Source organism: Hypomesus nipponensis, chromosome 14 (genome assembly GCF_054491055.1).
Source record: "Hypomesus nipponensis isolate SF chromosome 14, ASM5449105v1, whole genome shotgun sequence".
Taxonomy (NCBI): Eukaryota; Metazoa; Chordata; class Actinopteri; order Osmeriformes; family Osmeridae; genus Hypomesus; species Hypomesus nipponensis.
This window is the reverse complement of record NC_140374.1, coordinates 11,028,305-11,052,500: the sequence shown is the minus strand read 5'-3', so window position 1 is coordinate 11,052,500 and position 24,196 is coordinate 11,028,305. Positions and strand designations below refer to the sequence as shown.

Genomic DNA, 24,196 nt, shown 5'->3' with positions numbered 1-24,196 from the left:
GATGTATTTATAGTTCATATAGTTTTATAGTCTCATGTCTCACCATGTTTTTGAAAGGCTTTATTGAAATGTTTATTTGAAATGAATCAACTGGTTCCAGCAGCTTGTCCTGCTACGGTGGCCTGTAGCTAATTATCTTCATGACTATCTTCTGACCCTCCCCCAACACCTATGGCTCCTAAGTCACACTATTTCCATATCTGAAAACTTTCATCAAAAAGACATTCAACATTATAGTATTGATAACCACCCATTGGCTGGCTCCATGGTTGTCCCATTCAAGTAAAACATTAATAAAAGTAATCCCAACTCAACTGTTGTAACCTGTTTTGGGGTAATTTCCTTCTATCTCAAGACTTATAAGGTCCATATAAATGGTCTGATAAGTAACCTTTACATTGCTAAACTGTGACATGCACAACAAGTGTTTCTCTCTTGTCATGAATATTAACGGTCTGCTTTGTATTAATTTCCCTGTCACTTCAGACCCAGACTTAATCATTACACACAAACTTCATTCTGTGGTAATAATGCAATCGAAGAGTAATGTATTTGTGTATGGTATGTTTAAAATGAAATGTACTTTGTTTTGTGATTTTGTATCAATCAAGATACAACGTCCGTCTCCAAGCACAGTACATTATATTTAGAAAGAACTACACCTGTGAACAATAACATATTTTGACGGGGGCATATGTGAATATTTCTTTAGGATGTCCTATGAGTTGTGATACCATGACAAATTCAAAGCTAAATAGTTTAGGGGTATTGGTCACAGACATTCTATTTTAGCGAAACACAGACTTGCTTTTTAGAAAAAGTGCTTTGATTATGCTAAATGGCCAACTGACTTCTGCAGTATGTTAACTATTTTTAACTTAATTGGCAGCATAATAAGAGCAGCAAGTATGTCAACAGGAGCATCTAGTCAAAACAACACTCTTTCACAGACAAATTGCATGGCTAAGAGCACATGAGGGGCTGTTTATTTGACTGAAGTACTCTTCAAATATTTCTCCTAGATGCAATTAGCATTTCCTCTGATAACATTTTCACTCTTTCAAAACAATTCTGCCGCACAGGTAGAAAAGCTAATCAAAATGGTAGCATTCTAACAACTAAAAAAGACACAAAACCAGTCGGTTTATCCTTTAACATTTTAATACATAACTTTGGCAGCAGCACTGTGGGATGTGAGTTATAACTGATTACTTATTTTTTGCTTCCTGGATTGAGTAGGATTTTAACATTTCAAACAGTCTCATTCATACTCCTTGGTATAAGAATGCTGTATATAAGAATTAAACCATTTGCATCACCTTTGTTGTATTGTATGACTCCTTTGCACCCTTCAAACTCGCTGACCATGGGGTGATTATTGGTCTATGCAGAGTCCACTTGGGTAAAACTCTCCCAAGATATCAAAATTAATTACCACATTCAAGTTTATTAAAGGAAACTGACAATGTGACATGCAAATTATATAAAACACTTATAAAGAGTATGAATTAGGTGACATGAGATGTTTGAATCCTAGGCAGCTTGATCAGCAGAGAGTGCATGTTCTTGAAAGAAAAGTAGACTGTCACAGCTACAGTGCTGTGAACGATGTCAAAGCTATGTACAGGACAAAACATCTATAGCATTAGAGCCATAAAGGTTATTCATATTAACTATATTCTAAGACCTTTCAGAAACTACATCACCATATAAAAAGTAACTTTTTGTTTTTAATAAATATTATATCTAGCCTTCAACACTATTCACCTTCAACACTATTCAGCGGCTTTGTTTTCTCAGTAGTAGAAATAACATTCCATTGAAAATAGTTTTTAGTAGTACACCTACAATGGCTAATAAAAGACACATTCCACAGCAGATATTGTCTACTGTCCAGGCGACCAGTGTGCTGTTGGTCTGGGCTATGTCAACTCTACTATGTGATCAGCTGGGTGTGTTCCATGTAGACTAGAGTTTGAATAGTTCATCCAGTTTGACAAGTCTCTACTGCTTCAGATTTCACTGCACTCAAGGTAAACTAATAATGTCCAGTATTTATCCTGGTTGACTGGAATCCTTGGCTCTCCTACAGAGTCCTCAAGTAAGGCAACTATTTGGCAGCACCTGGTGTGGTTTCTTACCTAATCTCTTTATATGGGTTTTAAGAGAAGTATAAAGTTTGATAATAGATCAAATAATTAGAGTACCAGACAACTACACACAAAAAAGGTGATAATTTGACTACAGAAATGGCTATATTGCTCAATCTGGACCTACAGCATATAAACAATAAATTGGTAAAATTAACATTCCAGTTGTTAAATTAACTTTGATATGTGCTGTGCACTTCTTATAGGTAATCTATGTATATGACTGGGATGTCAGGAACTGGAGGCTGTTATTGGGAACTTGTAGGCCTTGTCACATGCAGTAGAACAATTTAATGAAACTAATTAATTGACAACTATATTTAGAGTATATCCTATCAGTATTCCAAAGGAAAGTGTTTGATGATTTTACCAGGAACTAGAAGTCAAAGGGTAAAAAAACAACTGCATGGTGTGAGCTGTTGTCCTTTATGATATAGGCACCTATTTTTTGCAACTTGGTATCAATCAACTGCTAGTTCCAGATCTCTCAATACTAGGAGAGTTGTAAAGGCCGCTCCAAACACAATTTTGTAGGAAATGTCAATAGTGGAAAAATCATTTGTGCACATATTTTCTGAAGCTAAAAAGATACATTACACACACAGTAATAACTACTTTTCACAGATTCACTTGAGTGCTGTTCAGAACCACTTTCTTCTGAGACCAAAGAAAATGGTCAGTTAGACAAGGAATTTCCCCAAAAGCTGAGAGAACACCATCATGGTGTTCACACTCCTTGTTGAGCTTTCTGCTGTTCCCTTCTTGCTTCACAAGCACCAGTGTGGAGCCTCAGCGCCCCCTGCCTGTGGAGAGTGTTCAGGGTCCTGAACTCTAGTGGCATGGTGTGTGGACTGGAGTGGGATGTGTACTCATAGGTAAGAGTGTCGTAGTAGTGGTACTTTACTGGTTTTCCATGTGGGTCACGAGCGAAGGGCCAGAAGCCATAGAGGTGTATCTCCTCACAGAAACGAGTGGCCATAGTATACATCAGCAGACCAGTGGTTGGCCTCTTAATCTGGACATTGTTAGTCAGCCAATACCTGTTGACAAACAAAAAAAGACAATACAACAATTTGTGAATATCGTCCCAATATTAAATTCTGGGATAAGGCTGGAATCCAAGACTCTCTTTGGTTTGATTTCAGAATCAGCTATCAATATTATTAGTTATATCTCAAGAAATATAAAAAATTGATTCTTTAATAATGCACATGGATAATGCCCACAGCCGTGCCCCAGCCTTATTTTGTCTGCCCTAGTCTTTCCCTGTGTTCTGTATTTATTAGTTTAACCTAAAGTAGAAAAAAACTGTCAAGCTTGCTCATTGCTTCTTTTGACCAATTTATTAGGATGACAGACGCGTTTCGGCCTAAGCCATCGTCTGTGTTTATTAGTTCCACCTGTGTCTTGTTGATTGTCTTTCAGTGGTGATGTTAGTGCTGTGGGGTTCACCTGTGTCTTGTTTGGTTTGGTGTATTTAGTCCCTGTCATTTGTTCAGTCTTGGTGAGTCGCTGTTTCATGTAGCGTGTTTCCTGTAGTTTGGTTTCTTGTTGTCTATCCCTGTCTACGTGCTCCATTAAAGGTTTTTTGTTTTGAGTCCTGGATCGCCTATATCTTTCTGCACAACCGTTACAAGGATACAGGTAATGCCCATCAATACAAGAACAAGGAAAACACAATAATTTAAAATGGACAGGGACACTGATAAAATATATTGGGACAATCAATAACAAGGTGAACACTATTGAAAGTATTTCATGCAAGGCATGTTTTACATCTCCATTTTATTACCCATAATTTAACCCTAACACTATTGGGCCACTATTGATCGACTTTATCGAACATGTAGAATATTATGTAACGCACAATATAATCACAGTTTGAAAGACTGAATATTTGTTGTATTGTTCTGCCCAGCTATTAAGTAAAATTGTGCATGGAATGCATATCCATTAGAAAGAACCCTCAACATTCCTAATCCTACCATAGCAGCCCACTCCTCCTTGAATGACAGCCTAAATTAGGCATGCTTTCTCTTTTCATGTGCTGTCTGACATCAGACAGTTGACACACGCAGAGAGGAACCATATCTTGATAAGGGTTGTGAAGGTTTAAGTCCCATCTGGTGTCCTCAGTCACAGGCCCACAAATGGGACCCTGGATACGGGCTGTTTGTGGTCTGGACAGACAAGAGGTCAGAGGTGGAGGCAAAGGTTGATCTATTTAAAGAGCATCCAGCACTCAGATGCAGTGCCTCAGTAACCAAGATTCCTTTACGAGAATGTATCACATGTGCACTGTAAAGGGTATAGACATGCACTGCGTTCCTGAGAGAATTGTGTGCTCACATTTCTAATGATTTACTTTGCTGTCAAAGAAATGATAGGCATACTGTATAGTTAACTAAAGGCTTATAGCATACACCTAAGGCTGCCCCTGACTAACTGCCCTCTTTTTGCAAACCCCTTGCAGCCAAGGAGGCCACACGGTACTTACTTGGTCACCAACGGCATCTGGTGAGTAGCTTTAATGCTCTGTTTAAAAATAGAACCAGTGGACGCTGCTAGATTTAGTCTGTCAAGCCCTGGATTGTGGAGCTTACAGGTGTAGCCTACATAGAGATCCAATGGAGCCATTGTTGTCAGAAGACAGTCAAGGCATGATCAAGAAAACCAAAAGTATTGAATTCTCAAAAACCAGGAACAAATAGGGTATACTCAAGCACACATGACAATACACACACAAGACCAAACTAGACACAGGTGAAACAAACTGCAAACCTGACGCAGACACTTAAGACACAGGCGCAGCTAAGGACAAAACAGGGAAACACAAAGGCAGGGAAAAACCCGGAGCTCAAAACTAAACAATAACGGGAGTATGGCCACGCCCTTGACGATCGTTCTGAAATGTACATTGTGTCCCTGCGGAATTTTGCGGAATATCGTGTCTTACCCTCTGACAGCATGCAACAGACGCAGGGAGGGGAATGCAGTGCGCACATCCACAGTGTGCAAGAGAATGAGTTGGATAGCCCACTCCACACGCTTCTCTCCACCCTTGGCCATGAAGGCCGGAATCCACAGGACACTTCCGCTGAGGCCCTTGAGCCTGCGCAGGAACCGCTCCCTACCATCCTCATCAGCCAGGTCCTGGAAGGCCCTCTGGACAACCGAAGGGTTCATGGTGACCAGGTGGGTGTGCAGCCCTACGTCCCCAGCAAACTCCTCCACTGGGGCCAGGTTACATCTGTGGAGGAACAGACGACACAGACATAATTTACATTTAGCAGACGTTCTTATCCAGATTGACTTACAGTAAGTACAGGGACATTCTCCCCGAGGCAAGTAGGATGAAGTGCCTTGCCCAGGACACAATGTAATTTTGCACGGCCAGGAATCGAACCAACAACCTTCTGATTAATAGCCCGACTCCCCAACCGCTCAGCCATCTGACCCCTTCTGACATCACACTAATGCTGCCACGTCTTCCAGTGGGGCCAGCCTCACGAGTGCCACAGATCACTTGATACTTTTTTTTTCACTGAAACTGATGGCTCCTGTAGCTTCCTGCTTTGCCACCGATTATCAACACCAGAAATATCCAACGGAAAGGATTTTACCCATGTTTCATTCATACTGTTGTTTTCTAACTCCATTGCTAAAGTTTTTAATTTGTTTCCGTTTTATCCATGTCTAATCATAAACCCCAGGGATTTGATGAATGGGGCAAGGGATGTAAGGGGAGAACTATTGATTTTTTTCCCAGCCTATGCAAATTCCCAGCACACCCAGCTAACTGCCTGGTCAGAGACATGTTGCCTTGACCCAACATAGCCACACCTGTCCTTCACTTGTCTGCTGAGCTCATTCCCCATAGAAGCCCTATAGAATTTAGAAATTGGAGAGAATGTACATGGTCCAGGAAGTCCAAAGAAAATTAGATCAATGTCACCTTACCCATGCAGACACGTGTTGTGTTGCACAATATCCTGGATTGAAATGTGCAATCCAGAAGCTCAAATACTGTTTTATATAAAGGGTAAACTGTTTTCTAGGTTGGTCTGGACTGAAGAGGTCTTTTTCACTTTTTTTGGGCAGCTAAACTACTAACTGTTAGCTGTTTTACCTCATTAACCTATAGGTGCATATGAGTCCATCATTGTGCATAGTTGCATTTGACAAAACTGTGATAAGCAATAAATAACCCACTCAGTCACTTTTACTGACACACTATTACAGAATTGATGGATGTTTATACGTATAATTCTATCCTGATAAGTGTCTCGGAGACCATGGACCTGGTATAACTCCAAGAAGTCCATTACGTTTGTGATGGATCGCCGTAGCTTTTTCAAAATGTGCACAGCAAGTTGCTCGAAGTATTGCATCTAGTCTGAAGTAAAATGGCTCTGACGACTGTCATAATGATGAGTACATTTTTGGTAGACTGGCACTACTCCAAAATGTAACTTGAAGGCAAGGCTTTGTAACTCAAGACTCTGCTTGTACTCTACATAAGAATCTCCTGAAACAAACCTTATTAGCCAAAATAGCTTATTTTGGCACCTACGAATCCATGACTTAAAAGTAAACAGTGACAAATGTTACCAGCATACAAGGACCTGAAAACACTAAGCTGTGTAATCTCCTCTCTCATTTGACAGCTGGTGTGGAAACCTTACCTGATGACAAAGTCATGAGAGTCAATCTCTTGGCCGCAGCTGCTGTTCAGCAGGATTCCAGAGTTCCCCACGATGGCACACCGATGGTGGTGCTGGTTCTTCATGGGGGACGCAGTGGGGAGCAGGTGGTATAGGTTCTCTGATATGTTTGTAGTGCTCTGTCGGTCGAACACATAGTGGATGACATCTCCTGGCTTCAGAGTGCCCTTCAGAATGGAGATATCCCTCTCCGGATCAAAGAATTTCAAGATGTTTTTCCTACACGGGGAAATTAAAGAAACCTGTGACTATATGCAGTTTGGTTCAATTTGAGAATATTTTCTCTTTAGGTGCAGAAATCTTGTACCTGATTATTCTTGAAAGGGTCTTGTTGAAGGTCCAGTCATCTAGAGAGAGCTTGGTTGTATTATTGCAGCTTGAAGGAGGAATACTGATGGTATCCTTGCTCTCACTGGCTAATGGTGTTGCATTAATCTTCACTGCTGTAATTCTGAATTTTAACAAGGAAGAATTTGATTATGGATTGAAGCTTTGTGTGTCAAGATTCAAACCTGTGTCAAATGAATGATTGTTATGTGTCAAAAACCCTGTGTTATCAACTATTTAAGGTCATAAAGGTTTCCAAAACCTCATTAGTTGTTTTTGTTTCTATTAAAACAATCTATTGGGTATTTATTAAAGGTCTGTCTCCTGCCTTCAGGGTAAAACCCCCCAAAAAGGCATGATACTGATACAGTATGTTCATGTGCAACAGACCTTGCAGTTATTTTATATGTCTGCATGTGCTAGTTTATTAGGGTGGCAAAAGCTGGTAGAACTGAATTGATTAATACAAATCCCAGTCAATTCTGGAGGCCCTCATGAGCCAAAGTAAACTAACCTGTTGGGCTGGGGTATGCTGCTGGGCCAGTAGAATTTTCTTGAACCTCCAATGTTCCTTGACCAAAAAATTAATAATTATAGCCACCATCAAGAATGATGTATTACATTACTGTCAGATGAACATATTGATTTAGAAAATAGCCAAAGTGCACTAGGTGTTTACTAGAATACCAGGCACCATATAATAAGCACTTGGAATCAAGTACCTGACAGTGAAACAGAAATGCCTTTAAAAAATGTAAATCTTTAAAGCATGTGGTGATGGCTTGTTTCCCCATAACAGAGGGGCATCTTGCCATATCCTTCAAACTAATGCTGTGAATCAAAATAAGTATAAAATCCATCAGATGGGGAAAATCAATCAGATGGGAAATAAGCAACTGTTCCGTATACACAAAATGTATTGGGTATTTATCATGAAGTTAATTGCTATTCATACCATAACATCTGTAGTAGCAGTACACTTTGGAGCACTTCCCCAATACCTCGCTACTCTTTCAACCTGTTTGATAACCTATGTTGCCACAGTAGAACACAGTAGAACATACACCCAACCTTTAACATTAAGTCAAGTCAATACCAAGCAAGAGAGTTTCTTTCTTACTTAGATTTCAGCACAAAAATACACAGTGTGATAAGAGGTTTTCTAATGAAGTGCAAAAAAGACAAATGAGTCATGTAAAATAGTGTCCTGTCTATGAAATTCTAGTGAAAATACTAATGCGCCAGCAGACAATGTGCCAGCAGACAACGAACTTGTGTTTGATATATATCAAACTGAAAGTGCTGTCCATGTGCAATATAGAATTAGATAGTCTTCTGCAGGGTACCATTATGGCTGCGTAAAGGAAAAGTGTTTCTTATTTGTCCAGTCTGTTGATCTCAACAAAACAAACAGTTATCTCCTGTCTGCACAGCCAACTACAGAACAACCTACCATGACAGGAATGAAGCAGAAGTGCAACACACATGGAACCAAACTGGAGATTCATTTGACACAAAGCTCAGAGGGGCTCTGCTGTTCTTAATGATGAACAATTGATTCAAGGTTTGTGTCTGAGGAGAAAATGGCTTCCAGTTCTTGGCTAGATTGTAATTCATCAAACAATATACTATGTCTTTGGAGGTTAACGTAGCCCAACTTTTATTCTGGTGTGCATATATAATTAGTAGATCCTCATAGCCAAATTCGGATTAGTTTGATATGTGGAGGAAGAACTCCACGTAACTGTACTCGCTCTCTCATTATTGCAATATCCAAACTATATTAAACCTTTAGCTGTAGTGTGATATACACCAACATTATTCAATCATACAGCCTAAAGGCAAATGTTAGAAAGTGAACCAATTATTCATGAAAATGCAAAAGTCAACAAGGAACCTTTACATCAAATGATAACCAGCATTGAAATTTAAAGCGTGCAAAACGTTATGCATGGTGTAATGTATTTTCTCAGCATTGCTACTTACGCAATTTCTTCCTCCAATTCAGAAATATCCGCGAAGATTAAAAACAATACTAGCAATGATACAATTCCGAACATCAATGTGCGATATTCTAACAGCATGACTGTTTTTCAGAACTACCTGCAGTTAAGAGCTCAAGCTATTCTATAGCTTCACTCTGAGGACTACAAGTCGATGGCACATCTTTGAGCTACTATCAATCGCCGACGCGTTTATTATCATACACAATATCTTGGTCAACGAACATATTCGGTCTGAATGCCCCATTCCTCTTTGTCCCTCCAACCGCGACACTGTTACGGGTACCTCTATTTCCCAGTCAAACTTTCAAAGCTAGTGCCTAACCATCGACATTGACATTGTCGTGGAAGCAGCAGCCTATGTTGAACATTTGGATTTTAAAGCTACAGCGCTTCAAATCTGTTCCTCACAGCTCTCCTTCTTCTGATCTGCAACATTGGACACGGGCATTGATTGTGGTGTAAATATAACTGTAATAAAAATCTTTTTAGGTTAGACAAAAAAGGAATGACATTCCTGATCTGGTCTTTTTGTCCAATCAAGTTTTTTGCTACAGTGTTCCAACTACAACGTTTTTACATGAAACCTTGCAATATTCTACAGCACAGTTCACTTTCAATAGCCATGCTGAATCAATGCAAATTTAATTTATCAGCTTTTTGGATGAGAGATTGAGGACCTTAGAAGATCATGAAGTTCTGCTAGTATATGCTGCCTCTTGACAGGTTGACCATAAGGTTGCATGCTATACTAGTGATACTCATGCAGAAAATGGCATGACAGTACATCTCCATTGTAAATTAGAAAGTATTGGACGAATCCATGTAAAATTTTACTTACCATTCTGAGGGTACATGGGTGACACTAGAAATAAAAAAATACTACTACTGCAGTTTCAACTTCAATAACTGTAAATTGACAATTTACAGTCTCAATTAACTTTTGGGAATGTACTTAGTATTTTATAGACCAGTACATTATCAGTAGTAAAGGTAGTCAGTTCAATATATTGATGGAACCCACCTCTAGAGAAGGTTGCCCTTGAGAAATGGTGAATTCAGATTTTAAATGAATGGGTTATTTAGACAGCAGAAAGTTCTGCTTTAGAATTTCACATCCTCATTGTACATTGATGAATACATTTGTACTGATTTATACAGAATCCTGCACGTGTACTCTGTATTACAAGTAGGTTTCGTAAGCAATGGTTTGTCAATATTTGACTAGAGATGCCCTTCAAAGCACATCAGCTTTCACAAGAGACATATTGCACATGTATCATGTATCATGTGCCTTAAATCTCAAGGACACATTAGTCTTTCTACTTGCTCTGTTGAGCTTTAAATTAACAAATCCTATATTATAAGGGATATCTCAAAGTTGTGGCCTTTCTGCAGTGAGTAGTAACACGCTTGCACCTTCTTCTAAATGTCAGCAAACTGTGTTCTCTGGGAGCAGTGTACTGTTTATTGAAATGTGTGCCCACAAGCAGGGGGCATGGTAATAGAAAGCTATATAATATCCATAAAGTTTTCTATTGTAAGTATTCTATTGTTGATTGTCAATGTGATGCCTCACACTATCAATAACAAATATGGGTACTGTTGTGATAGAGATGTTTGTGGCTTGTGCCTCACCATAGGTTTCTTTGAAATGTTGCCTTGTGTTGAAGAATAGTAATTGTGTTTAAAGGCTAGGGTGTGATTAGCATGTTGAGTGAGGCATGTGTCTAAGTGTGTCGTTGTAATAACGGTGCCTGAGATGCTGGAATTTATATAATTAGCATTCAGTTTATGTCCTTTGTGCAGGAAACTCTTTGTGTTGGCTGACATTAGTGTCTAGCTTAAACCCACTCGGACAATGCATAAAGAAATGGAGCAAGAGCTCCACAATAATTGAGTATTTATACATTTTTAGTTTGGTTAAAGTGTACATCCAATTGAACATCAGTATTTAGCCATCAGCCATGGTAATAAAGTAATGGATATGAGTACCAATGTAAAAGTAGTACCAGCGTAAAAGCTCTGACATAGCATAACTGTGGTACATCTCACATTGCACACCTGTAAAACAAACAAAATGTAGTACTCATCAATCACTTAAAATTAAGGGGTCATTTGGACACATGTCAAATGTACATTGACAGTTCAACTTTTGGGTTGTTTGTTTTGATACAATGTTTTATCTGTGGTATGTGGTTTAAAAAAATAAGGTAACACTCCGTATGGTTTTAACTCATTAAGGTCCCAGGATTATGTATGCAATTGACTGGACCTAAGGGAAGCTTTCTGCTCCAGTACATGCAGCGTCATCATTTTGATTTACTTAAAATGTAATGCGCTTTCACATACTGGAATCACAGGGATTTAGAGAAATTAGCCTCTGCAATGTATTCCCAATTTTATTGTGGGTTATGTGAAACATTAACCAAGCAACTTATGGAAGCAGAACAGATGCAATGTGAATACACGCTCACATAAACAGACACACACACACAAATCTTCCTCAACAGTTACACTAAAATTACTTCTGTATAAAAGACCAAGCAAAAATGTTTCCTGCTTTGAAAAGTTGTGCAAAACTTGAAGCTTTGCGAAAGGGTGACATGAATCCTGTCCTTATCTACTATGTGGTCCAATTGCTCTGAGGGCTTCAGTGATTAGCTGAAGGCCTCTTCTCAACTGCTGCACTCACTCCCCCTCCAGTGTTAGCCCAGTTCATCTGTCATGGTTAAGAAGATAATCTAATCCATATCAATGCTAACCCTAATCTATTTTGGAAGTAGACAAGATGAAAGCAGTGTGGCTGTCCGCTGTGATTTTCAGAGAACAGTCAGAATCAAGTACAAAGTACCAAGACATCACAGTATGCAGACAAACATCTGTAGGCACAACAGAAATGCATTTGGGGTCTGCAGTGATGTAGAAATAGAATCCTAATAATGGAACCATAGGGGGACAGCTACAGTAGCAATCACTGAGTGAAGAATTCCTTTAGATCTAAAGCATTTTTAAGTATTGACTAATCATTGATAACTGGACTACTACACTACTAACCAAAATATGACAGAACCAGGGCAGCAAAAACTAGCCTCTTTGTGCACTGTGCTTGTGTTCAAATCAAATTTTGAATTTGAAGTATCCATTTGTTTATATATATTTGTATAGCTCACTAGACTATGTAGCAAGTCAGTTAAGATGACAGAAGAGATCATTTAGGTCATGAAACTGTTTGTTTTCATGGTCTGAGTTGTAAAGATAAATAAATTGTATTGCAGAATGCAGGCAGCACAAGCTGAGATACACGCTGCATAAAAGTAAGACAGACTGTCTGAAAGAATAAATCCAAAACATTTCAAGAGACAGGTTGATTTTCTGAAAAATAATTTATTTCCAGAGTAAAATAAATGATATCTTGCCATACAAAAAAGTGTAAGAAAAGTGACAATGCCAAAAACCTTATCTGCAGAGACTTTTTGATTAGTAACACAATAAGTCATACAGTATGTGCCCACATAAATTGAAGAGGTTTAAATAGTTCGGGTAATAAAATAAGTGTTCTGTATTTTAGCGGGATATCAACCTATTTGCCACAAGCTATTCACTTCACGTACCATTTTTTGCAACTTCACATGCAGATTTTGCATGCCTAATAACAAATGTTCTTTTGCCTTATGCTTATTTTTCTTTGATATTATTTATTTATTACCCCAATTTAATTAATAACATGTATAGCAAAACCTTTTTTTCAATAAATCTTCTTTATACTCCCAGTACAGTCTTTCTATATATATTTAGAAACTACCAAATACAAATATATTAATTGTAATCTCGTTTTGCTTGAATATGTAATCAAAACACATAAAAAGACTTTCGGTACTTTCCAATACTTGCTTTCTACTAGGTGCAAAATACCAAATCCGAGATAAATAATTTTTTTCTCTGAATAATCCCTCATATTAAGACATATTAGGGTTAAATATAGTCAGCAAATCTGAAAAGCAAGAACATAAAGACCCTATTGAACTGAATCTGACAAATAATAACCAATAGATGGTGGTTTTGGATGTGACTCAAGTTAATCAAAAAATACAGAGTTCTAGCAAGAGGGCAGCTTCTGAACAGTGTATGCTGTTAATAACAATAAACACCATTCTATTGACTACCACTTGACTTGATTCTGACATTGAAAGCACATAGTAGGCGGCTACTTTAAAACATTCTCTACTCTCCACTTTACAGTACATGAGGCTCTGTTTCCCTCTCAATATATAGCACAGAATGCAATGCAGAATGACATCTCTCGATTTGTAAACTCTTGGCAACTATCAGGTATTTTCAATAGTATTTAAACTATGTAATCTCTTTTCAAGAGAAAAAGCTGTCATACACACAACACACTGAATTGATTTGACTGACAGGAACTTTTTATGTCAGGTAACAGACTGGATCCATTACAGAGTTGAGAAATATGGCAACTACAACAGTAGCATTATATTGACAAAATAATGGTCCTATGGCCTATTGTAACTAACAGCTCCTAACTAGGAGCTTTGGACTGAGCCAGATGAAACCTGTGTTCTTCCAACAATCACAACAGAATTTACTGGCACTGGACAATACCTTGCTGACAAGCGACTGTCTCAACTATCAAAATGGACCCTTAAAAAGTTACAGAGGATTTTAAGCAGAAATCAGCAACAGTCTTTCAAGGCCCTGACTTGGGCCCCAGGATTATCTTTATTTGAAGAGAAAAGTTGATCCTAACAACAGAAGACAGAGGATGATCTCCTGATGGAATTCCAAGTAAATCCTCAGGTCCTCCTCATCATGGGACAAAATCTATAAAACAGACTCCATATTTTCGCACCACTCATGGTCTTCTAGGTTGTATATAAACTTTGTCCGGCTGTCTGGGTTATGACTTCCATCCTTCCCCATGTTGTCAAGGGTGTGCCCAGAAGGGAAGAGTTCGGTTGGGGACAAGTGACCCTCATTACTTTTGATGTATTTCTTATAGTTCCTGCGTAAACAATACCAGGTGGTGGTGTACAGAAGAAAGGCTATTCCCTTGAGAATGATGGCCAGGCTCACATAAAGATGCCTGTAAGCTACATTGTCATACAGCAGGCAGGCACCCTTAACCCCACACTCTGTACTCCAGAAAAGGCATGTTGAGTCGATTCCAGCACCAAAGATCAGGGGAGGAGGGATGAATCCTGCAAAACAAGTGTGAGGGGGATATTCAAATGTCAACACACACTCTTCAACTCTGCAGGTGAATAAATCAATTTCAGTTTCTCACATTTGTGCTAGTCAGCAAAGAATAAGACAAAGTAAAAATAACAATAAAATAAAATAAATCTAGCACATCTCCAACCATTTTTGAAAAACTGGTATAAAGCTAAAATACAGGAGATCCAAAAGAATTGGAAAAAAAAGTAATACATCGTCTTGTTTTGAACATCATATAAAAATGTGGGGTGTATAAGGGGCGCTCAGATCATGTCTTACCTATGAGTCGCAGCAAGAGAAACAGAACTCCAAGAGCATAGGATTTAAGCTCAGGGCTCACAGTCCTGAGGGGGACAAACAGAGGAATGTCAGCATGTTTTCACCAGACCATAGGTTGCTTCTCACGCACGCACACACAGGACTGAGGGTTTGGTACCGGATCAAGATGATGACAGAAGGTGTCTGGGCCATGGCTCCAATCATGCTGCAGGCACAGATGACACACAGGAAGATGAGGAAGGCCTCCTGGCAGCCAGGGCTGGGGCACTTCCCTGGGACTGCCGTGGCAAACTCACTGTCGCTGGATATACACGAGCAGCCGGTCCGATTCTAAACACAGCAACAAAGCTAGATCACACTGGAGTTTGCATTAGCGAGGAGCAGTAAAAGTTCCTGCATCGTTCTTCCTGGCGTGGGTTGTGTAGTGTTGATGTAAACATCCATCTGTAGAAAGGTCAGTAATCTGACTGATGGCGAGGCAGAGATAATAACTGTGATTCATACACGCGAGGCGGGCAAGGACGTTCGCTGGGTGGGATTTGAATGAAGAGAACATTCGCCTGAAAACTAGCGTCTGTTCCACGGGGGAGAAATACCTGCCTGGACTTACAAGCCATAAAATAGCCAAATATGGCCCCTGAAGGATGTTTTTGAACGTGTGACAGGACATGAATGGAGCCACTTCAATTTTAATGAAAGGTAACAGGTCACCAGAACAGTGATACATAGCTGTGCAAGAATACAATCTAGTCACTGTATTAGTTTCCGCCAGACCACTGTATTTTGTATTTATTATAGTGACTCTGTCCCCAAGAAGGCTGCTGGCCTGGTTACAGACCACAGCATATGGACTGTGCTAAATGGCTCTATCTATCACAGGGCACAGTATGAATGGGGCTGGGGGGGATGGGTCTGCCTGCCAGGGTAATGACCTGAGCGAGGGGGGGCAGGGTGCCTGTGCTCACTGATCTGTTGCAGCCGGCGAAGCAGGAGGACAGATAGGTGACGCCGTTGGAGCCACAAACTGGACTAACGGACGATGTGAAGCAGTTACAGTGACTGATGCAGGCCGCCTCAGGCTTCTGGCCTACGCGCAGGGTCCTGGAGTGAAAGAAGGAGGGGAGAGAGAAGGAGGGAGGGAGGGAGAGGGACAGACAGAGGGAGGGAGACAGACAAGGAGGGAGAGAGAGGCAGAGGGAGGGAAGGATGGAGAGAGAGAGGGACAGAGGTAGAGACAGAGCGAGGTAGAGAGGTAGAGTCCGAGAAGGAGGGAAGGGGAGAGGCAGAGTGAGGGAGAGAGAGAGGATAAGACATACATATAAAGGATTTAGGAAAAACCCATACTGCACTGCAATAAGTACTCCTGGAGATGGCTGCTTTAAGACAGTGTGATATCCGTTTTCCTTCCCATTTGCTTTGTCTCTAGCCTATGTTGTACTGCATAGATTCATTAAGCATGCACATGTAATCAAGGGTTTGTTCCAACATGAGAAAGCCTGCTATTTCAGTATTAAAATATTAACAAGATTGTGGCTAAGCAATGTCAGCTGTCTCCACCACCCTAAACACTTGTTTACTTAAGACCATTTTAAAAACTAATTATTCCCCCTCGTGAAAATGATTATGTCAGGCTACTTTAACAGCACAGTTAGACACTGTGTGGAGAAAGACTTTTCTACTTATGTGAAAAAATTGTTTCTGTGATTAATTATAATTATGGATACTGCTTACTGGTTAGTACTACTGTAAATGAGCACTTAAATAATCTAATGTCACAATAACATAACACTACAATGAAGTACAGTGACTACATGGACACTCTTTCCCAAGCCCTCACAAACAGAAACGCTATGCATAGCAATAGGCACACAGGGTTCTTACTCGTTGCCATAGGCGACGGTCACCCCAGCGACAGGGCCGGTGTCACAGCCCAGGAAGAGGAAGGAGACGTAGCAGGCGGTGGATACCAGGTTGACTAGCATGGCCATACGGATGGCACCCAGCGCTGACAGATTCAGCTTCTTGACCAGCAAGCCCCCCAGGAAGATCCCCAGACACGCACAGGGAATAGCGGTCATACCTGTAAAGGGGGGACGGGGACGGGAGGGGACAGGGGAGACAGGCCTGGTTAGCGTACTGCAGTCTGTGTGTGTCTAATAGAGAGAAGGAAAAGAGAGGGAGAGCAAAAGAGAGAGGGGGCGAGAGGAAGAGAGAAACAGAGAGCGAGAGAGAGAGAGCAAGAGAGACAGAGACAGAGATTAAGTGTTTCGGTGAAATCGACCTAAGAGTTGATTGGCGGAGGAGGTGGTGAGGTTGAACTGCTGCTCAAGGTATTTCCCCAGGAACGCAGCGAAGCCGGCGACCACGCCGATTTCCATGCAGGCCGCCAGGGTGATGCAGGTGAACACTGGGTTGGAGAGGAGGTGCTTGGTAACCTTGGGGATCACTGTTGAGGAGAGGAGGAAGAGCAAAGACACTTAACGCCACAACATTGACAAGATTCTAAGCCCCGCGGTATTCTAAGCCCTGCGGTATGTAGCTATTTTGAGTCACTAAAGGAAAGTAAACTGTCAGTTTCTACTCCCATCTGATATATCAACCCCTCCAGTGATTTGGTTAGTCCAGGTGTGGCAGCTAGCGCCTAGTGGGCCAAAAGTGGGTTGGATCCAAGTGTGCTACGTAAAACATGTAGAGATAGTAGGAAGGTGAGGTGGATTGATTGGATTGATTTATTTATGTGTGTTTGTGTTTGGCATACCCAAAAGGAAGGTCACAAAATATTCCTCTCCTAGATTCCCTAGTGCATACCTTCGATACTTTGTGCGTGAATTCAAGATCAGTCGGTACATTTGTGAATGATTGTGTTGCCAACCGTGGCAATTTGTTTTTATAAACAAAGTTGTAACTATTGCGAAACTTGTGTTATAATCAGCACCATGGTCACTGAGGAGTCCTGATATGACAGTGTTGGCAAACACGCATCCCTGTATGTCCTGTCCCTGTGGAACAAGCTAATCTAATGACAGTAGCCATTTGTAATTAGCGCTGTGTCGGTTGTTCCTACCTCGGAGTTGCTGACAGCAGGTGGGGCTGTTAGTCGGCTCGTGACTGTGCGCCACACCATTGCTGGGCTTGGGCTTGTAGTCCATGGAGGTGGAAGGGGAGAGCATAGCCTGCTCACTCTCCCCCCCGTCCTCCCCATCCCGGCGAGGCAGAGACTGGGGGAAGCCAAACATGAATAGGGCTGAGAAGAACAGTAAGGCACCACACAGGAGGAAACCCCCCCACCAAGCCCCAATCCACCGAGGGTCGTCAGGGGTGATGGTCAGCCGACCTGTGGCAAGGGAACACAAAGTTAGCACAAATGACCAAGACACGACACAGACCTCTAAACTGGATTTAGCTTAGACTTGAAACAGTGTCTCACTGGTGTCTATAAAGACAGCGTCCACGTAGAACTTGGTACAGAGAGATCCCAGGATGAAGCCACAGGCAGGCCCAAACACCAAGGTAGAGAAGAGGATTCCTGTAAGGAAACACAGAAGATATAATTAAATTGTAGAATGAATCTATAATCAGTTTCAGAATAATAAGGCATCACATACCTGTCAAAGCAGCTTTACTGTTTTTTCATGCCATGATACTCTCTCACTTATCCTACTGTGTTACTGTATGGGGCCAAGCCTCCCAGACAACAGTCAAACCCATGATATCATTATACAAACAGGCACTGAGGCTTTATTAAGTTCTCTTTTTTTAAACTGACTTTTAAATGCGCAAATAATGTAGCTCCAGCCGTACTCTGTCCTTTGTGACAAAAACAAATACAAGGAGAGTGGCCACTAGGGGAGCAGTGGGTGGCAACTGAATAGCAGAGGGGCGCAAAACCACTTTCGGCCAGTCATGTTTTTCAGTGATAGTGACTCATTTTTTGAAAGATTTACCAACTGAAATAAAAACACAAACCGAACTGAAAACATTAATAGAAAGGTGAAACACTGGCTGAAAGAAAACCAAACATGTAGCCACTGAGTCAGGTCCATAAATGCAGGAGCACACACATGCATACACTGTTGTCCCTGTTGTAATGTATTGTCTGTTCTTGATGCCAGGCTGTTTGCGATTGGCTGCAAAGGTTCACCCCGCAGGGCAGGGTCTTGGTGCTAAACATGTAGCGGCCCGGGACCAAAAATATTTACAAAAAAATCACTTATCACTTATCAATGACATGAATAACACCTCATATCACATTAAACTCTCAACAACAGTCAAATAGCCAAATACCATCTTAGTGCAATCTAGTGTATTCCTCTCTCAGCCACAAGGTGGCGCATTTGTTTTACTGTCAATCAAGGCAGTCCACAAGACACCAATTAGGAAACATGAACAAGTTCTAGAAACAGCAGATAGAGCATCCCGATCAAAGCACACTAGCTGCTAGCTGACAAATCAAAACAAATGTGTAGACGTATTTCCTCTGAAAAGGATGTTGATGAAACTGAGTAGCTTTGAGCTAATGGATAATTACATAGACAAACCTCAAAGAGTCTCAGACACAGCAGCTATTCTGAGAGAAAAAGGCAATACAGTCCAAACACAACAGGGCAATAGCTGGTCTTCATAGAAACATAATCTCCTCAGTTAGAGGGGAGCTAGCTACAAAGCTACTGTACTCCAAATCTAATGGAGTGGACAGCTGGAGTTGCAATATGAAGCCTGGTCAGTCACAAATCCTCATTAAAAACGGCTATCTGTCAGGGGGGCGGGAGCCTGGCACGATGACTCACACACAGGGGAAGACGTACTGACATCAGGAGTACCTACCTGGCATGCTTCATCTCAGCCACAAGTAGGCTAGCCTATCTCTCCTATTCCAATAATTCGTTTGACTGCATTAAAGGGCTGCTTTAGGTGGGCACAATATGCAACTGGACTTTTTTAGAGATGATACCAGGACTATTTAACACAAACATCAAATCAAATTTGTAACAACTGACATTCATTGATAAAATACATTTCTATGAAAGAAAACGTGATGCCAAACAAGATCCTCGGAACGCAAAAAGTGGCACTCTCGATTAAAATGGTGGAAACACTTAGTGGATGCGGTGCGGCATTAGGCCCTGGCTGGGTTGACTAATTGTTCTGATTCAGAAAGAGATGCTCTAAAGCAGTCGCACACCACGCTGTTCCAGATGATTCTACCGCATTTCAGCTCCATTAATGAGCTGGAAGCAGGGTGAGGAGGGAACTCACACTGAGACCACCAGCCGCCCCACATTAGCCTCATGCTGGCTCCTGGTCGGCCAGCATCACCCCTACCAGGTGGGAGGCTCCAGTCAGCAGGACAGATGTTACTCATATGCCCCGAGCAGGCAATTAATGAGCATACATGGAAACGTGACTCAATTTCACCATTCAGGAAAATACATTTTCCTGGAAAGCTGCTGTGTAGAGAGGGCTGCCTTTAGATGCTAAGAATCAACACAAGCGCTCAGCAACCCCGACATGGCCCGTCACATCTGTATACCATCACACCTCATGCGTCGATGAGCTTTCTCCGATGCGAAAGAGCAGGCCAAACAGGTTGTTATTCGATCCTGATGTGGGTAGTTTAGGTCACTTACTCGGGAAAACGGAATACAAAAAGAAGAGTTTGTGTTTGCTCGCGGCAAATGAGATACATAGCCTCCTCCCGAGGCCTTCAGCGATTCCCAGTTGTTAGGACAGCTGACGGTAAGACCAACATGGTATGTTGGCTTAGGGTAAACAGTAGAGCAGCCGCACTAGTACCAGCCCTATGACTCCATGGCACATCAGGGTCCTGCTCTGGTCCAGTATGGCCCTGGGGCTTTAGGCTCGGTCCATTTTATACTCACTCGAATCCTACATATACAGGACATTATTGAGTTGCTAAAAAAATATGCTTAGCTTACCATTTTTATAGTTGTATTAACTAGCATGCTATTTCTTTTAAGTCTATGAGGTAAGGCAACACTGTCCAACATAAGTTGAGTGAAGGAAGGGTTTCAGGGAAGTTAAAGGATACCAATGAAATTCACTGTGGGTGTGCTGTGGTGCATCAAATTAGTGTGGTGCGGTCTACGTTTCAAATGTTTCCTTGGAAACCGTGTGTTGTCTCGTCATAGCAACACCACTATTTCTTTCACCACAGGAAGCCTTAAAGAGGAAACACCTATGAGGAGATGACGGCAATGAGTCCAAAACCAGAGACTTAAAATGTTTAGGTCTCTCATTCTCAGTTTCATTTTTTCCCCCCCATCTCTGTTTCTCTCTCTTTTTCTCTGCTGCTTGTGTTTTCAGACACATAGTCTCCTTGGAAATAACATGACGACACTTTCCTATCTCCAGCACAGGCAGCTCTTAACTGTGTAAAGACCATGCATTAGGTTCATTCAACAGTTACTAAACACACACACTGTACGATTTCAGACTTGAACATAGTTCCTTCCTCTATTTTTCAGCAGGTTGAATCATTCCCACACAATGATAAAATGTTGAGATGTTTACCAGTCCATCTCTACTACTTAAAAACATAGCCAAGCTATCTGCACAACTGTAACCCACTTTATGGTTTTCTGCAGATAGATCTACAGCATTGTCTGCTTCCCCCAATGGAAATATTATCTGGTTGACAGGAGATGGACAAATGTATTTTTAGAACAGTCTGAAGATATGTTTATATGTGAAGCACAAGATATGCTCCTCTCCAGACAAACATGTGCATCTAACAGACCCTTAAAAACTCTCTCTCTCATTCATTTTCCCATCTGTTTCCATGTCTCTGTTCTCATATGACTCAAGTAGGTATACAGTTATACAGGCAGGTGGAATCTAATCATAACAGAAAGGTCATTTGAAAGAAACCCCCTACACCTAGTCAAACACACACATACTGATATTTAATAAGCAAGGAGAAAAAACTAGGAACTCTCCAAGAAGGCATTGTTCTTAGACAGTGTAGTTGGTCATCATCATCTAGATGTTATTTGACAGTGCATTGGACATCCTATTCCTATCCTTGAGCAGTCCTGTTATGGAATAAGTACAAAACAAACTAATTTGTTCCTGTTTTATATCCCCAAGCCTTTGAGCATCCTGTAAATAATACTCTCTGCAGAGCATTGCCAACGTAATTCAATAACAAAGCTGGGCTCTTGTGCTTTTGTCTGCCTCTAATTTGCTTAGAGACCAGTAGAATAGGCCCCTCAAGCTGCTGCTTATAAGTCATGTCTTATAGTGATATTAATTAACCAGGAAGCCCACCCTATGACCTCTGCAATCCACTGTGCAATAACAATGAAAATGTTTGCCTTTTTAAACTCAATGATTGAACAGAATAGCTGTGTGTCTCTGAACACAAAAGCGTTTGGCTAGGAAACCTTGGTCACTTTATGCATAGCTCAATTCCTGGCACAGCCGTACTCCCATAATATTTCAGAAGATCTAGTATTCTGGGGATATTAATCTAGAATATCATTTAGCGGTACGAGCATGTTTAGGTTGTACCATTAATATCAAGATGATAGCAGCTTTATCCCCATTCTTAGCAATTAGAGCACAGACCTGGGACCACTTTTACAGGGACTTTCAGTTTATGGAGCTCCTTCTAATTGCTTGTCCAAACACAGTGCAAAGATTAAACCATAATACACCCCATAAACGACAGTCGCCTGACAACCTATGCTCTGTACAAGATCGCCGTGGAGCCCAGGAGGACAGATTTAAGGCAGACATCTGCGACATCTTAAAGAACCTACATTTAGGCCGAATCCCAATACTCCCCCTTCCCCCTAGCCCTTAGTTTACCCCTAGCCCTTGAAACTGAGGGGTAAGGGCTACATATCCCTAAGAAATGGGACGCCACTTGGTTACAGGTACGTCATCTAGCATGTATCAATATCTCCAAAGCAAGTGTTATCCACTGATATTGAACGAAATTGGCTGCTAATGGAGTTTACTTAAAACTGTAGACATGCTAGTAAAATAAATGCCGGACTGTTGTGCAATACAGCACTGTAACATTAGCGTACCAAACTAGCGATTTTTAGAAATGTTTCAATTAGGAAAATTGTAGCAAATATATATGTGTCCAGGACTGTGTATAACAAAAAACAAGACTCATCATTTTTTTATCAATTAATCAAGCCGAAAATATTACATTTATCGGACTCTCTGGATGATCTGGCCGCCATTGTTGCCGGTCGCGCAGTATTCACATAGCCCTAGGTTTCAAGTAAGCTCCCGATCTTACTTGGTTTTAAGGGGTGTATATCCCTTAGTCTTAGCCCTACCCCTAGCTCAAAAAGAGTATTGGGACACCACTAGCTCTCACAGGAACTCGCACAACTAAGAGGAAGGGGTAAGGGGGAGTATTGGGATTCGGCCTTGACCTAACATCCACATTCTAAAGATGACAGAGTGCTGGAAGGTGTTGCACGTAAGCCTGCAGTAACAGAGTGGCATTAATAATGCACACAGATGCACGCTTGGCAAACAAAAATTTACAGGGATTTTCTTTCGGTCACAGACAATCAAAGGTAATATGTTTACATTCAGTACAGCATTGGGGAGGTTGATACGACGTGAGTGGTTGAATAAAGACTCCAGTAGGGTAAGATTGTCAGAGACACGGCATGGAGAAATGGCTGCTGCCATGGGCTGTGTTTACGTCTCTTCTCACTGTGCAGAGGAGATTCCATGTTCTCCTTCATTAATCCAGCTCAAGTTTGCTCGGTAATCCTCTGAGCTCAATCAGAGCTTGAGGACACGGCGATGTGGGAGTCCAAACAACGGCACGTGCCACTTTCACAGGGGGGCCAGATTGAGGCCGGGTGTAAGAAGGATCCAAAACTGACCGAGGATCAGGAGACTCGATTTTCACGTCTCTGCGGTAATAAAGGCCAGGGAATATCTTCCACACATAACCACAGACACGACAGGAAAAGGGGACTAGAATGGATGAGAATGGACCAGAGGGTTGGCATGATTTCACAGGGTTACAGGTCAAAGCACTGGACCGAACGTCACAGCTGCCTGGTATTGTTTCACAGATTTCAGTTGCACAGCGCAGATCTGGGATGAGTGAGAACACAAACAATGTTGGCACTCCAAAAATACTTGGTGGGAAATGGATTGAGATAACCTGAACCAATTGTAAACATGCCTCTACCAATGTGTAAAGACTGCAGACTGTAAATCCAAACATCTTTCAAACAACATCCTCTCCTTGCGCTTACTAAAGCCAGGCCACAACATCCTCCAACCAGTAAACCACCCAGACAGCAGGGCTTTGACCTTATAAAGACTTTGAGGAGAATGCAGAGGAAAAGCCCTAAATGGGAGTGTAGAACCTTTGAGACTCAGGGCACAGGCCCTTTTCTGCCTGCTGTGCGGAACAAACTGACAGGGAACGACATTCATGCTGACAGCTAATGAAAAGGAGTGGACAGTTTTG

General features: G+C 41.3%; 2 protein-coding genes and 1 long non-coding RNA gene across 5 annotated transcripts in view; 1 reads left to right on the top strand and 2 right to left on the bottom strand.

The window, feature by feature from the left end:
* Positions 1-985: 985 nt before the first annotated feature.
* st8sia2 (ST8 alpha-N-acetyl-neuraminide alpha-2,8-sialyltransferase 2) lies at positions 986-9,540 on the bottom strand. The gene is made up of 6 exons (XM_084672502.1): positions 9,188-9,540; positions 7,716-7,772; positions 7,182-7,325; positions 6,836-7,093; positions 5,107-5,400; positions 986-3,190 (listed from the first exon to the last, which is right to left on the bottom strand). Exons 1-6 carry the CDS (start codon positions 9,283-9,285, stop codon positions 2,878-2,880), a joined length of 1,164 nt encoding a protein of 387 aa, XP_084528628.1. The 5' UTR covers positions 9,286-9,540; the 3' UTR covers positions 986-2,877.
* LOC146258584 (uncharacterized) lies at positions 3,646-7,467 on the top strand. Its single transcript, XR_014729744.1, has 3 exons — positions 3,646-3,794; positions 4,624-4,667; positions 6,818-7,467. It is a non-coding gene; the product is annotated as an uncharacterized LOC146258584 (long non-coding RNA).
* Positions 9,541-12,571: 3,031 nt separating the features above from the next.
* Positions 12,572-24,196, bottom strand: part of slco3a1a (solute carrier organic anion transporter family member 3A1a) — a 34,976-nt gene continuing 23,351 nt past the window's right edge. For 2 of the 3 annotated variants that reach the window (XM_084673086.1, XM_084673087.1), the window contains 8 exons: positions 18,146-18,244; positions 17,783-18,052; positions 17,000-17,164; positions 16,600-16,798; positions 15,651-15,819; positions 14,876-15,048; positions 14,719-14,783; positions 12,572-14,423 (listed from right to left, as the gene is read on the bottom strand). In XM_084673086.1, coding sequence (XP_084529212.1) covers positions 14,047-14,423; positions 14,719-14,783; positions 14,876-15,048; positions 15,651-15,819; positions 16,600-16,798; positions 17,000-17,164; positions 17,783-18,052; positions 18,146-18,244 — 1,517 coding nt within the window. In that variant the 3' untranslated portion in view covers positions 12,572-14,046. The remainder of the gene's footprint in view (positions 14,424-14,718; positions 14,784-14,875; positions 15,049-15,650; positions 15,820-16,599; positions 16,799-16,999; positions 17,165-17,782; positions 18,053-18,145; positions 18,245-24,196) is intronic. The other variant, XM_084673088.1, reaches the window with a different exon arrangement.